General features: G+C 29.8%; 1 protein-coding gene across 4 annotated transcripts in view; it reads right to left on the reverse strand.

Annotated features, from left to right (window-relative positions):
• Calx (sodium/calcium exchanger 3) overlaps positions 1 to 17678 on the reverse strand; it is a 348920-nt gene that overhangs the window by 3018 nt on the left and 328224 nt on the right. For all 4 annotated transcript variants that reach the window (XM_065515313.1, XM_065515314.1, XM_065515311.1 and 1 more), the window contains 3 exons: positions 11334 to 11433; positions 10847 to 10969; positions 6972 to 7130 (listed from right to left, as the gene is read on the reverse strand). In XM_065515313.1, the coding sequence (XP_065371385.1) occupies positions 6972 to 7130; positions 10847 to 10969; positions 11334 to 11433 (382 nt within the window). The remainder of the gene's footprint in view (positions 1 to 6971; positions 7131 to 10846; positions 10970 to 11333; positions 11434 to 17678) is intronic.

Below are 17678 nucleotides of genomic sequence, written 5' to 3' on the forward strand. Positions count from 1 at the left end.
AAACAAAAACTATAACCCTGCTAAGGATTTTTACTAACTACAACCAACAATTTTGTTAATTTCGTTTATTATAGGCAGCTTTTAGGAGAATTTTTAGAACAATTGTTTAGCAACATTGTTGCTAGTTAATATAGGGCTAAGCTATTTTAAGTATGTATATAAACAAAAATCAAAAACGAAAAGCATTTTGTTTTTAGAGAATGGAGAATGGAATCAAAATTTAGCAACATTTAACTCGTATCGGATACATTGAATGCATCTGAACAATGTTGCATATTACTGTATTTCAATATCGTGATAAAATTTGTATTTGTATCAGCATTAATTGCAATTAGTTGAGACTCATTTAGTATTTAGTAGGCAGCTCTTGAAGAATTGTTTAGCAACATTGTTGCAGTACAATATAGAGTTAAGATATGAGCTTTACTGGTAACTTTAGTTAACTTATTTACATGAAATTCAAAAAGTTTTATTTTGGCAACGGTTTTTTTTTTTGACTCAGTTGAAATGATTTATTTGAAAATTTTCAAACATTTCTATTATTATACATAATAAGGAGTGAGATCGAAAAATTCTTAACATACATATATGTTTATAAAAAAGAAACCACTAAACTTACAGCTTTAATTTTTTTTTATTTGATTGAAATTATTATTACAATTTACAAAAAAAATTATTTTTATAGTTTTAATCACTAGTGATGAAATTTTGAACCTTTTTCGGAAACCCTTCCATTAACGTTTTTATAGTGCTTTCTGTCACTTTGCTCGAACATGTAGTCCATCTCCGTTTAAAATCTACCACACTTTTGGAAGGTGTCTTTTAACAAGAGCCCAATATCTCTCCACTGGCCTTAGGTCCTGGCAGTTTGGAGGATTTGCCTCTCTTGGTACAAATACCACATTATTGTTCTTGTACCACTCAAGGGCTTGTTTGCCATAGTGACAGGATGCCAAGTCAGGCCAAAAATAAGTGGACACATTATGAAGTCTTATGAATGGAAGCAGCCTTTTTTGTAAACATTCCTTGATGTAAATTTCGGTATTTATAGAGCCCGTTGTAACAAATGAGTGGCTTCTTTTGCCGCAACTGCATATTGCTTGCCATACCAAGAACTTTCTGGGAAATTTTGTCTGCTTTTGGGTCCTAAACTTTTCTTCAACATTCCCTCGAGCATCAGCAACATAAAATTTTTGACCTGGAAGTTGCGAAAAATCTGCCAGAACATACGTTTCGTCATCCATTATGCAGCAAGAATATTTTTTTATAAAACTTGACTTCAATTTCCGTGCTCTGTTTTTGGCCTCTAAATTTTTAGTAGCGTTCCTGTCAGGAACTTTTTGAGCCTTGTATGTTTTTAAACCTGCATTAGCTTTAACTTTTCGTACCAAATAGTCCGAGCACTGAGCTAACCGGGCTGCTTTCCTACCGGATGTGTTGGGAGCTCTTTTGAAAATGCGTTCTATTTTTTTGGCTTTAGAAACATCATGTGGACCATTCCTTCTACCTGAACCAGGTTTTCTATCAACTGACAAGTTCTCCCGGTACTGTTTAATAACATTGGAAACAGTTTGACGGCAGACCTTTGTATGCTTGGCCAACTTTTTGTAAGACCAAGTTGGGTTTTGTTGAAAATATTTAATAATTTCAGTACGCACTTTTTTCTGGTCACTCATTTTAATCAGATTAACAAAAAAATTAATATAATTGACATTACACATAATAACTGACATGTTTTTCAAAGGTAACTTGATCAAAAAAAAATTCAAATAATACTTGGGTTAAAAAATGTAATGAAAAACGTGTGTTAAGAATTTTTCGATCTCACTCCTTACATTCAATCACATTTATAGCTGAGTACTCTGTTCAAAGTCATGGACAAAATGTTTACCATCATTAATTAAAATCATGTGAGCAACACTTGAAAATATAAAATGATTTGTATATAAAATTTGCACAAAAATAAGTTGTTTATAAAGGGTAATTTTTAAGCCCGATAGCAAAAATAACACAAAAAAGTAAATTTTAATCAAGAATTTTTTTATTTGAAAAACAAATATGTACATGACATTAACATTTGAAAATGATTTTGGGCATATGTCCACCGCGGCTGTTCTTAACGAAGCGCATTCTGGACGTCCAATTTTGGTACACTTTTTCGAGCATTGTTGCAGTTGTTGCAGATTTATCAGCCTAAACCAGAGACTTCACATGGCCCCACAGGAAATAAGCGAGAGGCGTCAAATCGCACGACCTTGGAGGCCAATTTATAAATGTGGATCAGTATCATCCAAATTTTCAAAGAAAAAATCATTGATCATGGTGCGGTAACGATCTCCATTGACCGTAATGCGAGCTCCGAAGTCTGTTGTGGATTGTTCCCACTTCATATGCGACAATTTTGTTTATTAACAAATCCGTTAAGTAAAAAATAAATGATCCTGATCGCTAAACACAATTTTACGATAAAACAGTCGTCTATAAATTGCGCGAATTGATGACTGATTTTCAAAGTAAATTTATATAATTTAGTTGTTCAAGCATCTATTCATGAGCATATATATCATAAATATCAAAAAGTGAGCGCAGTATGACGGTTCGTTTGACAGTTAACCCTTTCTATCGGGCTTAATTAAACACCCTTTACACTGTCTATGTCAATTCGGAAGTAAAACCTGAGTGCTAACTTTATTGAAATTTAGTTTACAAATTTCACGAGAAAGGCTTCAGCTGGGAATCTACAAACTAATTATTCAAAGCTAAGTACTGCAAATAATCTAAGTGCTCTCAGCAAGCTGGGAAAACATTTAAATTTACTTGATAAAATATGTATGTTCACGTGCAATCAAACAGAGTACTAGTTAGTTTGCCCACTACTAAAGCTGATTATGTTTTTCAAAGCTTTCAAATACCAGTACCAACCAGCTTTAAATATGGGGTCTGTCCATTTTATGCACATTCTGTCTTGTACTAATATATATAGAAAAACGACAATGATATTTTTGTATATACACAATCAAATTATGGTTGTCAATTATTGTGTAAAAATATATAAATAAAACAATTTTATAAATAAAGTATCCAATATAAAAATTTAAAAAAAAAGTTTTTTTTAGGGCATCATCTTATAAAACGAAACGTTTTGAAACGTATGCAATTTGTATGCGGGAAATTGTTTGAAACTTGAATATTTTGCATACAAATTGTTTCGAACGTTTGTAGTTTCAGCTTATAAAATGAAGTCAGTTTTTGTTAATGGAAATTTAGAATATACATACGTACGTAGTTCAAACACTGAATACTAACATAAGACTAGCAGGCCTATAGTTATACAAATCTAAACAAATTTCTAGAAATGATTTGAGTAACTTCGTCGTGTTCTTAAAATCAGTTCGTTTGTTAGATCGCAACGGAGAGGAAACGACTAGAGCACAAGCAAATATCATATTTTCAAAATCAAACGAATTGAACCTATATAAAAATGAACTAGGGAAGATCCATGTCAAAGCGGACAGCAGTCGGATTTACCATCTCCGAATTTAATGAAATTTACCATATTAATAATATATCCAATATGTTTCTCATATCAGTGACTTTTTCAATGGAAACTCATTTTGATGTAAAAATATCGCGATTTGAAAAATGAAAATTTTTTTTAAAATTGTCTAATACTTTGAAGCTACTCAAAGTTCAACATAATTTTTGATTCAATTTTAAAGGCAAAGATATTTTCCTCAAAATGGTGTGAATAAAATTGTTTACTTCCAAAAGGTTAAAGGTCAATTTTCAGAGTATATATTTCAATGTAAAAAATATCAAAGATCGTGGTGTTAAAAATTCAAAATGAAAATGGTATGAGTTCACTCGATTAGTTTAGGAGTTATAATGAAAAACTTTATTAAAAATACGTTTTTTCATATAAATTCATATAAAAATTTAAGCACCTGTGTTTTACCACATAAATTGAAATTGATTCAACTGTGTTCTGTTTTTTATTTGCTTAAATTTTTATATGAATTTTCAATTTTCAAATCGCGATATTTTTGAAATGAAATAGTCATAGATTTGAGGAACCCTGTGGAACCGTAATATGTGTGGTAAAATTCATTAAAATCGAAGATGTGAAATCCGAAAATAGCAGTTTTCTGTCCGTTTTGATATGGATTTTCCCACTAGTGCATGAGAGTAACGAGTGAAACAAAAAGGCTAGAGCATGAAATCAAAGCTTAAAAGTTGTTCAAAGAAAAATGTTCTGTAGTTTTATAAAGCGTATAGTTGGTTCCAAATCAAAATCTAGGTGGACAAAATTATGAAATTCGGAAGCTGACAATCTGCTCTCCTCCAATACAAATGGGTTTTTCAATTGGACATTTAATTTTCTCGACAGAAGCGCCAGAAGTTCAAACAATTTTGAATCATATTTTCGTTAATTTTTTTTAATATTTTACTGCTTTACTAAATTACATACATATATCTCAATTGTTTTACCATATAGAAATTCATACTTCAAAACATAGATAAACATTGATATAGGCTTTAATTAAGTGTATATCTTATATTTATGCGCCTCTCCATTTTCTTGTTATAGTCCTTTAAAGTTTGATCTCAAATATACTGATATTTTTTTTCTAAGAATGTATATAGCTTGCCAAAAAAACAAACCGTCGAAGCCCGTCCAATGACTATATATATCATTTAAAGAAACTTCTGGGGAATGTCTTTGTAAAAAAATTGTAGCCGCCAGCACCCGCCGAAATACTTTTTTTTTAATTATTATTGATTTTTATATATCTAGAGCCTACTGTAACTTAAAACAAGTAAGAAAGTATGGTCGGTCAAGCCCGACCATATAATACCCTACACTAAGTAAAAGAGTAAAAACATTTTTCTTTTAAAATTTCAATAATTTGTATTTTTGAGTGATTTTCGGAAGTGGGCCTCATATGGGGACTATGATCAATTATGGACCGATCACCATGAAATTAGGTCGTGTGATTTATGTCTATATAAAAGTTTACTATGTTGAATTTTGTGAGTATACCAACATTTTTAAGCGATTTATGCACGTTAAAGTGATTTTCGGAAGCGGGTCTATATGGGAGCTATGACTAATTATGGACCGATCGTAACAAAATTTGGTGACATGAATTTTATATATATAAAACTTATTTGGAGCGCAATTTGTGGAGATACATTTATAAATTAAACATTTATGACCAATAAAGTCCAATTTCGGAAGGACATTTGTTTTGGGGCTAGGTGAAATAATGGACCGATTTCAGCCAATTTAAATAGGCTTAGTCCTTGGGCCGAAAAAATAATATGTACCAAATTTGATCGAAATATCTTCAAAATTGCGACCTGTACTCTGCGCACAAGGTTTACATGGACAGCCAGCCAGCCAGCCGACCAGACGGACGGACATCGTTTAATCGACTTAGAAAGTGATTCTAAGCCGATCGGTATACTTTAAGGTGGGTGTTAGACTAATATTTTTGGGCGTTACAAACATCTGCACAAACGCATTATACCCTCCCCACTATGGTGGTGTAGGGTATAAAAAGTTTATATTGATCTTTTAAACATTTTTTTTGGAATCGGAGATACCAATTCTATATAAAAAGAGCGCCAAATAATTTTGTCCACCTAGATTTTGATTTGGAACCACAGTGGAACGTTAAGTTATTGTTCCTTTTTCCTGGGGTAAATATTATGCTGTTTTGGGCTCAATAAACTCTATTTTTTTATAAATGAAAATAGCCCTGCATGAGGTTTTAAGTTCCACCGAAAAATCACTAGAATTTATGAAATGCAAAGTATCAACTATCGCAAATTAACGGGCTCTTAAAGATATATATGTTAAAGTCTGCATCTGTAACTGGATAGTTACCACAATGTTCGGTTCTAAATGGGGTATAAGCCGGTTAAATGGGAGCATGTATTACGGACTTTGGTAGAATGTTCAAAGTTATTATTCCTTCCAGTCGGGAATGGAGGGGATATAACATGATTAATGGGTGTATTTCAGGCTGAGATATTGTCGATTAGGACGGTATGTACAATTCTACGTTAAATGAATATTCGCGTCCCCTTGGCATTTTCACTTAAGACAAATACTACAATACTACATCTACCTAAGTCAAACAATAAAAGGAAGAACTATTAAGTCTTGGTAGTCTATCGGACATCACTTTAGTTTGCGTCCTCCACACATTACAACTGTAATAGATTAGAGCCTCCGCCGAGGAATGTCATGAAGGATCTTTGTGGTAGAACCAAGGGCGGGATGGAGTAACAGGATCAATGCCTTCTGGTCCCAAATGTATGCGTAGTTGATACCCCCACATAATAAACTACGCATTTAATTATACTTCACTTACTTAGTCCAACGAATTTGTGGACCAACCCCATTGAAGTAGCACCATTATCCAAATATCCATGGCGATAAGGTAATACTCTGTATTTGGTGGGGCAAAAAGGGTCATATCTATTATGAGCTGCTGAAATCTGACCAGACCATCACAGGGAACCTGTACCGAATGCGACATATTCGTTTGAAGCGAGCATTGACCGAAAAACGTCCAGAATATGTGACCAGACATGAAATATTCTCTAATATTCCATCATCACAACGCTCGGCCACATGTTACAATATCTGTTAAAAGAAGTCCGACTACTATTTGTTTCGATCGATGCAGAAAACTCTCTCTGGGATATGCTTCACTTCGGAACAGATTATCCGAAATTGGCCAATACTTTTAATAAATTTCTATTGTACAAATGTTTAAAAATAAAAGCTAACAATTTAAAAAAAATCCCGCATTTTTAAGTCATACACCCAACAATTTAAATTCTACATTCATATTTTTTAAATCTGACATAAAATTTAATAAATTCTAGTAGAAGTTGTTTCCTAACTATACAACTGATCTACATAAATAAATTTGTTAATTATGGAAAAAAGAACTTACCTGGTATACTTGTACCCAAAGCAACAAAACAAATGGCAGTGACGGCATCTTTGACGCCCAACGTACAACCGAAATATGAGGCAATGTCACCAATAACAGCGGTGACCACACCAATGCAAAATATTGATACTACGAAACATAAATAACCGCCGGCAATATCTGAAATTTAAAAACAAACACATGCATATATATAAAACAAATAAATCAGCAACAATTATTATAATATTTTAAAATTGAAAATGTATACAAGTGACAGTAGTTGCATGGTGGCTCTACAAATGTTTTTTTTAGATATAATCACATGTTTTTGCAATATTCATATTAAATTGTAATCTAATTGTTATTTAAACAAAACAAAAAACTTAATACTATGAGTAGATATACAGAAAAATCTACATATTTTTTTTTTTAAAACTTCAACATGATGACACCTGTTGTTTAGCAGAACACGGTTCATTGGTTGGTTGCCTGACTGTCAAAGTGCTTGACGACTATTTAGTATTGCATTAAAAATGAGTATCCCATAGAGGAGACGATGACTTTGAATCATTTTTTTGTACAAAAAAAGCATTTAAATTTTATTTGCTAAATAACAGTCACGCCACGCCATTGGAAAAACACAAAAAAAAAACATGTTGCAGGACTAAAAAATGTGAGACCTACAAAACAGTTAATCAGTCAGTCAGCCAGCCAGCCAACCAAACAACCAGCCATAAAACCGTTTTGTTAGCAATGCCACAACAAGGTGACAAGCAAAACTAAATGAGGTTCAAGGATTTCACCTTTTTCTTCCTTTCATACATACATACACATTTAATTTACATTAACAAGGAGGTTGAAATTTAAATTTTATTAAAACAAGTTGGAATTCACTTTTTAATTGAAGAGGAAATTGAAGGAAATAAAAAAGGATGATTTTGCAGCTGCTTGAATTGAAGGGGAGATAATCAAAAATTTTATTTTATATTATTTATTTAATTTTTTTTGAACACAAGTTGTTTATTTTTAAAAAATACAAAATATTATTAACATGGTTTTAAAATGTTAATAAAGTAAATGAAGAGTTTATTTTTGCAAAAAGAAATTTCAGCCTTAATGATTCTAAAGCAAAAAAAATGAAAGTAGACTAGCTGAAAAACTAAATTTTACTTTAAAATACAAATTTTTTATATTTTTAAAGGTATTTATAGACGGCAATACTGAGTATTAACACTTTTCAAATTTAAAATATTATTGAAATCATTCGATATTTTAAAAAATCGTTTCGAAAAACATTTATTGTTTACACGATAGTATTACAAATATTTTATTTCTTTGTTGATTGATATTTTTCTGCAAACTTTATTTTTATTTTATATTTTCTTGACATTTTTATTTGCCTTATTTGTTTTTATAAATACATACCCGATACATATGAAAATAAAAAGTTTTTGAATTGTTTTAAACTAATTTTGAATACCGACCGTAAATCAAAAAAATCATTTGTATTTTTTGAAAATCTAATACAAATTTTGTTTAGACGATGAAATTGTATTATGATACTTGAGTTTTTGACAAATATTAATACTCAGTATTGCCGTCTATAAATACCTTAAGTAAACAAAAACTATCTTAAGTAAGCAAAATTTACCAAAAATATTTTTTTTCAAAATTTAAAAAAAAAAATTTGTGAGAAACAGATTTTTTTGGTGAAAAAAATTCGGGTTGAAAATATTTTTCCCTATTTTGACCCATTGTATATCTTACTATAGCCTTATATACATCGTTGCAATGGACTTTAAAATGCCTATCATTAGATATCCATATTGTCTATATTAATGATTTAGTAATCCAGATTTTTTCCGGTTTTTTCCTTATATCTCAGTCATTTGTGGGCCGAGTTTCTCAATTTTAAATAGCAACCGAGCCAAGAGAATTCCCTACGGAAAGTTGATTTCAACATACAGACGGACAGACGGACATGGCTTAATCCACTCCGCTATCTATAACGATCCAGAATATATATACTTCGTGGGGTCGCAAATGAAAAACGTAGAAATTACAAATGGAATGACAAACTTATATATTACCTAAGGTGGCCCTTAATAAACAAAAGTTGAATTTTTGCCATTTGATTCAACGCTTATTGGTCAAATTATAAACGAATTTAGATATTTTGAGTTGTTATATAAAAAATCTGTTTTTGGTCAGAAATATGAGTGATCAGAGATCGAGCTGCTTTTCTTGACTAAACGCTTATTGGCCAAGTTATTAGCGAATTTAGATATTTTGAGTTTTTATATAAAAAATCGATTTTTGAGTTGTTATATAAAAAATCTAATTTTGGTCAGAAATATGAGTGATCACAGATCGACCTGCTTTTCTTGATTAAACGCTTATTGGCCAGGTTATTAGCGAATTTCGAATTTTGGTCAGAAATATGAGTGATCACAGATCGAGCTCCTTTTCTTGATTAATCGCTTATTGACCAAGTTATTAGCGAATTTAGATATTTTGAGTTTTTTATAAAAAAAATCAAATTTTGGTCAGAAATATGAGTAATCACAGATCGAGCTCCTTTTCTTGATTAAACGCTTATTGGCCAAGTTATTAGCGAAATTAGATATTTTGAGTTTTTATATAAAAAATCGAATTTTGGTTAGAAATATGAGTGATCACAGATCGAGCTGCTTTTCTTGACTAAACGCTTATTGGCCAAGTTATTAGCGAATTTAGATATTTTGAGTTTTTATATAAAAAATCGATTTTTGGTCAGAGTGATTACAGATCGAGGTGCTTTTCTTGACTAAACGCTTATTGGCCAAGTTAGCGAATTTAGATATCTTAAGTATTTATATAAAAAATCGATTTTTGGTCAGAAAATGAGTGATCACAGATCGAGCTCTTTTTCTTGATTCAACGCTTATTGGCCAAGTTATTAGCGAATTTAGATATTTTGAGTTTTTATATAAAAAATCTATTTTTGGTCAGAAATATGAGTGATCACAGATTGAGCTCTTTTTCTTGATTAAACGCTTATTGGCCAAGTTATTAGCGAAATTAGATATTTTGAGTTTTTATATAAAAAATCGATTTTTGAGTTGTTATATAAAAAATCTAATTTTGGTCAGAAATATGAGTGATCACAGATCGACCTGCTTTTCTTGATTAAACGCTTATTGGCCAAGTTATTAGCGAATTTAGATACTTTGAGTTTTTATATAAAAAATAGAATTTTGGTCAGAAATATGAGTGATCACAGATCGAGCTCTTTTTCTTGAATCACCGCTTATTGGGAAAGTTATTAGCAAATTTAGATATTTTGAGTTTTTATATAAAAAATCGATTTTTGGTCAGAAATATGAGTGATTACAGATCGAGGTCCTTTTTTTGATTAAACTTTGACATCCTGTATCCCATCTTGTCTGCGAACAGGGTTGTCACCAATTTAATTTTCTTAAATTCTATACCCTTTTGTACGATTCGTTCATACAGCATTTTACAATCGAACCAGTACTTTAGACTATTTTTACTACCAGTTTACAAATAACCAAGAAATTTAATAACTTAATTATACATGCATATTTGCAGTAGAAATTTCCACAATTTAAGTTTTTCTTTTGTGAGCTAGAAGCTACTATAGCACTAACAATATCTTCTGGCAAGTCACTTCATTTTATGTTTTTTTCATGCACGAATAATTTAAAATTTAAAATTCAAATATTCATTTTAGTTTTTTTTTGTGTCATTCCATTCTTTGGCATATTAATCAAATTTAATAATTTTAACTACTACTGTTGTACAGTGGCCACTTGTATTTCATTTTCATTTCATGTTCAGCAATTTTTTAAAATTCTTATAAAATACAAAAAAATAGAGAAAAATTAAAAATTTACCTGTTGGTGGGATGAATGCAAACAAGAGTTTCCAGAATAAAGTTAAGAAATGCATTACATAATCAAAACAGGATGGTGTGGCTGACATGCCCTCCTCATCGCCTTCTTCGCCACCATCATCGCCTGTGTTGAGGAAAGGGAAATATAAAGAAAATCAAATAAATATATGCATAAAAGAGAAAACGATTTAATTTATATGGATATTTCATTTTTTCTTTAACTAGATGAGTAATAAAGAATTTTCTTTACTCTCTTTCCATGTACATGTTGAAATATGCATCATACAGCCATAATTTGTTAGTAATTTTTTATTTCTATACTTTTTTGTTTCTGTTGTAGCTGTTGCATTATTTAACAGCTTGTGAATTTATGCATGTATGAAGTGCATATTTCAAACAAAAGTAGAAACATGAACAACAAAGAGGAACAAAGAGAAAGTGAAATTTTTCAATATGAATATGAATATATATTAGAATTTTCTATTTACCGGGATTCACTGTAAGTGCTTCAATAAATTGCTCCTTCCACGAGGATGTACCAATTACTAAAGATGCATTGGCTCTTTGTACCAGTTTGTCTACAGTATTCTGTAATAAAATTAAAATGTGAAAATAAATTACAACAAAATGTGTGAAAAATTTATTTAAAAATATGCTTAATAACTTAATTAAATAATTGCTTATAACTATTTGAAAATTATACATAGAGACGCGATACTCCGCTTTGTCAAACAAAAATATAGCAAATCATATGTCTGATACAACAACGAAATACATTAACTAACATGTATTTTGTTGTTGCGAGAGTTAAGTTTTTGACAACAGACAAAGGTTTTCGACAGTTACATCTCGTCTCTATGTTACCCTATGTTTGTATCGTTAACCCAATTTCATGTACATTACTTATGTAGATATGTACGGTGTAAAATACTCAGCAGATAAATTTACATAAAAGGTAACTTAGCATTAATTTCAAATAAATCAGCCTGACCACAAAAGCAGTAAAGTCTATTTTCAGTCCATAAATTTGGCTATTATTTTAAATACCCACTAAACAAAAAGTGTACTTTTCGAACATTCACTTTTTTAGATTTATAAAAAGTCGACTTTTCGAACTTTCGACATTTTTATTTAAATCGACGTTTTGCGAATATTTTCGACATTTTTCAACTTTTTACCATATCTTAGTGTAAAAACAAGTAAGAAAGTATGGTCGATCAAGACCGATCTACACTGAGTAAATGAGCGAAAAACATTTTGTTTTTAATTTCAATAATTTATTTTCGTGAATTATTTTTGGAAGTTGGCCTTATATGGGAGTTATGACTAAACATATGTCCAAATATCTTCAAAATTGCAACCTGTACTTTACGCAAAATTAAAAAACAATATATATTTGAAAACATCAGACATTTATCGAAAAATTAAAAGTGATGCCTTTCTAACATTTTGATACAATTGAGGGTGAAATATGTAGCATATTTTCGGGGTTTTGGTGCAACATTATTTGAAAAGAACACGTTATGGATACTCTTACCAAACTACATTTTTTTTCAGAAAAGAACACAAAAAAGGGTAAAAGGCAGAATAAAGGCAACATTTATGCCAGAAAAGAAAACGCCAATAGTCTTGCTATTGGTTCTAATGCTCTTATCAAATTATATTATTATTTAATTTCTCATTAGATTAAATCGTTAGTAATATATGTAGAGTGTGTTCATTTTTAAGAAAACTATAATAGAAAATTATAATAATGAAATTTTGCCATATTTCGTACATGTTTTTCATGAGTGTCATTTTACTTTTGGGGTTTCAGAACAAACATAAAACTTGTTTATATAAATTTTGAAAACCTTAATTTAATTAGAAAATTTAACAAGTCATATTACAACAGTAAACGAAAACAACATTATTATTATGAGAGAAATGTCATAAATTGAGTGAGAGTGTTGAACGTAAATTAGGATGGCACCTTTTATAAGGATGTCGCAATATGTTTCTAATTTTATTAACTGAAAGGAAAATTTATTTTATTTAAAATCATAATTAAAGAAATTTAATTTCCATCCTTTTTTAGAGTCCTAAAAAATCACAATAATATTTTTTGTAGCTTAATTAAATAGATTTTAGAAAAAACTTCGTTTAGTAGTTATAATAGTTACTGGCAACATAATGAAGGCTTTACTCAATTGATTTTTTTTGTTAATTAAACTTTTTTAGGGCTTTCCTAATGTTTAATAATGTGTCTGTAAATAATTGAAGGAACAAACAAACATTTCCTACTTCCTACTTGTCAGTGCCCAAAAATAATACAATAATAATAATAAAGTTGTAATATAAACCCGAGAAGATGAGATGGATGCTTAAGCAGAGGAAAAACTGCTCATAAACATTCTCAAGGTAATTTTTGAATTTGTTTCTTGTATGTTGTAACCTCATTTCCAAAATCTTCATTATCTTAAGAAGAATCTCAGCAAACATTTATTTGAATGTCAAAAATTGTAGGACAGTTATATGTTTGAGATACCCATGTATAATAATTGTTTTAAAACTTCAGTGTTTGCTGTGATACATACACGTCGGTGATTCTATTGTAGAGTTTCTTTAAGTGAGTAAGTGTAATAAAAACATATGTTGAACATTAGCAACAAACACAGAAACATACATATATATACAATGTATGTAAATGGATAATTACACCGGAAATGAAAAATATGTACACGCAGAGAAAAAACATGGTTTACCACAACATAACCTAATAGCAACATATTATGATAAGATTTATGATTATAGTTCAAACATATTATGATCATTATTAGTATCATGAAATATAATTTTATGATAAAATATAGTCGTGATATGTGATCTTATAACATCATACTATTACCCAATATGATCATCAAATTGTCAACATGATTATAATATGTCCAGAAATAATCATATTATGATCTGATACAATAATAATATGACAAAGTTATCATATTATTTTAATTAATCATAAAGCAGTTACGTCCAGCTCATATGCACAACGTGCGAGCTTTTACAAAAAAGCTTTTGTGCTTTCACACCGACAAGAGTACAACAAGCTATCAAACAACAATGCTTGCTGTTTATTTTGCAAATAATCAAGAGCTTTCAAAGCTGTTTAACACAAACTCAAATATCGATGATTGGACGTAACTGATCTAAAGTAATCATTTTATGTCTTAACCAAGGCGATCTATGTTTTTTCTCTGCGTGTTAAAATGAAAAATACTTATATGTTTTTATGTTGGTCGTGTCAAAATAATAAACAAACAAAAAAATCCTTTATTTCATTAGTGTTGCTAAGAAGAACATTAAACATCAACAACGCATGAATTATAATGAATTAAAAAAAATTAAACAAAGGACTATGTATATTAAAATGCAGGTGTTTCGACGAGTTAACAATTTATTGTTTGTACACCAAACAAAAAAGTTTTGAAAAATCGATAATAAAATTAAATTTTAACTTGTTTTAAGATACATATTCTAGTTATTCTTTCTATAGGTGAAAAGTATATAGCTACAATGCCCAAAATCAAAGCATAAAGACAGTGACTGAGTTCAAACTAAAAATTAAATAAATGTACGAGGAAATTGATCTTAAATTTCTTTAAATAATATTGCAATCAATGCCAGACCGAATCTTGTTAACAATTCAAAATAAAAGATTATCAAATCGTCATTAAAAATGCAAAACTGTCTCAATAATTAAAGTGCGTTTGTAGGAAATTATATTATATTGAAGTTTTATGTTGTTTTCTTTTCTAACTCAAAATGTTGCCAACATATTTTGTACCATTTATTAAATCACTAGCTGACCCGACAGACGTTTGTGAATTTGTGAGAAGCGGTTTGAAAAGGGTAAAAATAGTTAAAAAGAAGAAAAAAAAAGTATTATTGAATGATAATTTTTATTCATATAGGACATAGAATAAAATATATATACATAGAAGCGCTACTGAGAGACAAAGAACCTAAGTTTGTTGTCAAAAACCTAAGTCTTGCAACAACAGAATATATGTAAATCAATGTACATATTTTCAGTTTTTATATAACTGAATTTTGGTCTGAAAAATGAGTGATCACAGATCGAGCTCCTTTTCTTGATTAAACGCTTGTTGGCCAAGTTATTAGCGAATTTAGATATTTTGAGTTTTTATATAAAAAATCGATTTTTGTTAAGAAATATGAGCAGAGACCGAAAATAACGGGTTCACTTTCATTTCAATGGTAAATTCTCATTCGCATCCATTTAAAAATAATTTTTTGTGATATATCGCTGAGAGAGTGATTTATTCGAGAACATTTTAGGTTTGGGGTTGAGAGAAACAGAAAAGAAACAAACACAAAAAATCTGGATGAGTGATTTATAATTTATTTTTTTCGTAAAGGTCAGCTTGTGTCGTTTATTTGCGAACATGAAAAATAAATCGCAAAAATGCATTTGATGTAAATCAACGTTTAAATATATAAAACTTATCAAAAGATTTTTAAAAAAAATTCTCATTTCTGTTACTCAGACTTCATTGCGTCATACTTATCATATTATTTCCATAATTTGTTAAAAATTACTAATAATATGTTATTGTATGTAAATAAAAGAGAAAGTAACAGTTATTAAGAACAAGAACAAATGAATTGTTTATCTCACACCAAACCATTAAAAAACAACAAAAACGAATAAAGGTCACACCAAACCATTTATATAAAAATCACTTTATAACTGTTATTTTCAGTGATTTATTTTTATAACAAAAATATAAATCACAATTTGGGTTTTTTGGTATATGGACAAGTTATTTTCGATCTCTGAATATGAGTGATCACAGATCGAGCTCCTTTTATTGATTCAACGCTTATTGACAAGTTATTAGCGAATTTAGTTTTTTGAGTTTTTTTATAAAAAAATCGAATTTTGGTCAGAGATATGAGTGATCACAGATCGAGCTCCTTTTCTCCATTAAACGCTTTTTGGCAAAGTTATTAGCGAATTTAGATATTTTGAGTTTTTATATAAAAAATCTATTTTTTATCAGAAATATGAGTGATCACAGATCGAGCTCCTTTCTTGATTAAACGCTTATTGGACAAGTTATTATCGATTTAAGCTATTGTTAGTTTTTATATAAAAAATCGAATGAAATAAGTGGGCGTATTAGTGGACGTGGACAATTTTTATTTATGTAAAAACTTTTACGGACTATGTATTGCCAACAATAAAAAAATATTAGTTAAATCGGTCCAGGCGTCCTGCGATTTTAGATATCATTTTGATCATTTAAACAAAAAAATTTGACAACTCAATGTAGCCGTTTTCCGATTTTAGATAAATCGAAAAAAGTGGGCGTGGTCAATTTTTCATTCCGAAAAACCTAAGTTTCCGTAAAATTGTCTAAATCGGTCCTGCCGTGCTCTACTGATGCAATTGCCAACAGAATAGAACAAAAACCATTATCATTTATGATAATAAATATTCTAAAACCATACTTTTTGCTTACATTTTAACACTTTCATTCCAAAAATACGAACACAAACGAACAATAACAAGAAATTCTGTTTAAAAAGTTGTGCCTTATAAATTGAGGGTGAAACATGTAGTAATTTACGGCGTTTTAGGGTAACATTATTTCAAAAGAAAATTTTTTTCAGAAAAGAACACAAAGAAGGTTAATATGCAGAATAAAGGCATCATTTATGCCAGAAAAGAAAACGCCATTAGTTAATAATATTTTAAGACAATTCCCCCCTAAATATTATTTTAACCTCATGTTTCATTAATTCTGAATATTCTAAACTGCTGGTCAGATTGCAAAATGATATATGAACGATTCGTAGAGGAGGATATATGTTATAAGGAAATTAAATTTGTGACTCGGGTTGTATTACATAAACATATCAAGATGGCTTTTCTGTTATACAATTGAATTTATACACAAATATTTCAAAATCCTTTTACCACCAAAAAAAAGGTAAGAAAATGTTAAGTAGTTTTATAAAATTAAAAAAAAAATAATAAACAAAGACCACAGCAATCTGCCTAGTTGTTATATATGAACAATCAAGAAACATGTTTACTCAATCTAATGATACTTATTATCAATTAAGCACATTTCATAAGCGTTTAATTGCTGTCTAGAGTAAGCACCGAGTATGTCGGTAAAACAATTCTTAGACTTATAAAAACAATTAAGTCTTTTAATAAATTTCTACGTAAACCCTTGAAATATTCTGCAATTAATAAAGTCTTTGTTTGCAGTTAGCTTAGATTGCAAAATCAGCTAAATAAATTTTTTATAAATTTATTTTATCTGTCAGATTTGCTTTGAACTCTTCTATAGTTGCTATATTGCCATGAATTTTTACATTCTATCATATTGCATTTTTATGAAAAGGTGAACTTAACACCTTTGCCTCCTAAGCTGACAATATATTGCAGACGATTTTGAAAAAAGAAAAACACTACACATCAATTAAAATGCACGTACAGACAAGTATCCACATGAATATACCCGAGAGTTTGTGTGCATACATGTGTAAATATAAATAACTGAAAGTGTGTTTGCGTGTGGATACTTTTTAACACAAGACATTAAATGTTAAATAACCTCTCATCTTTATAATAGTGATTATACAATGATGTTGTAGTTATATGGAAAATAAGTATCCATACAACATGCCAAAGCAATAACAAGAACAAAACTAACTCACACTTTTATGCTTTATCAACACTAGGGTGGCCCATATTATTCACTATTTCCAAAGCCTAATAAAACTAACTCACACTTTTATGCTTTATCAACACTAGG

Source organism: Calliphora vicina, chromosome 1 (genome assembly GCF_958450345.1).
Source record: "Calliphora vicina chromosome 1, idCalVici1.1, whole genome shotgun sequence".
Lineage (NCBI taxonomy): Eukaryota > Metazoa > Arthropoda > Insecta > Diptera > Calliphoridae > Calliphora > Calliphora vicina.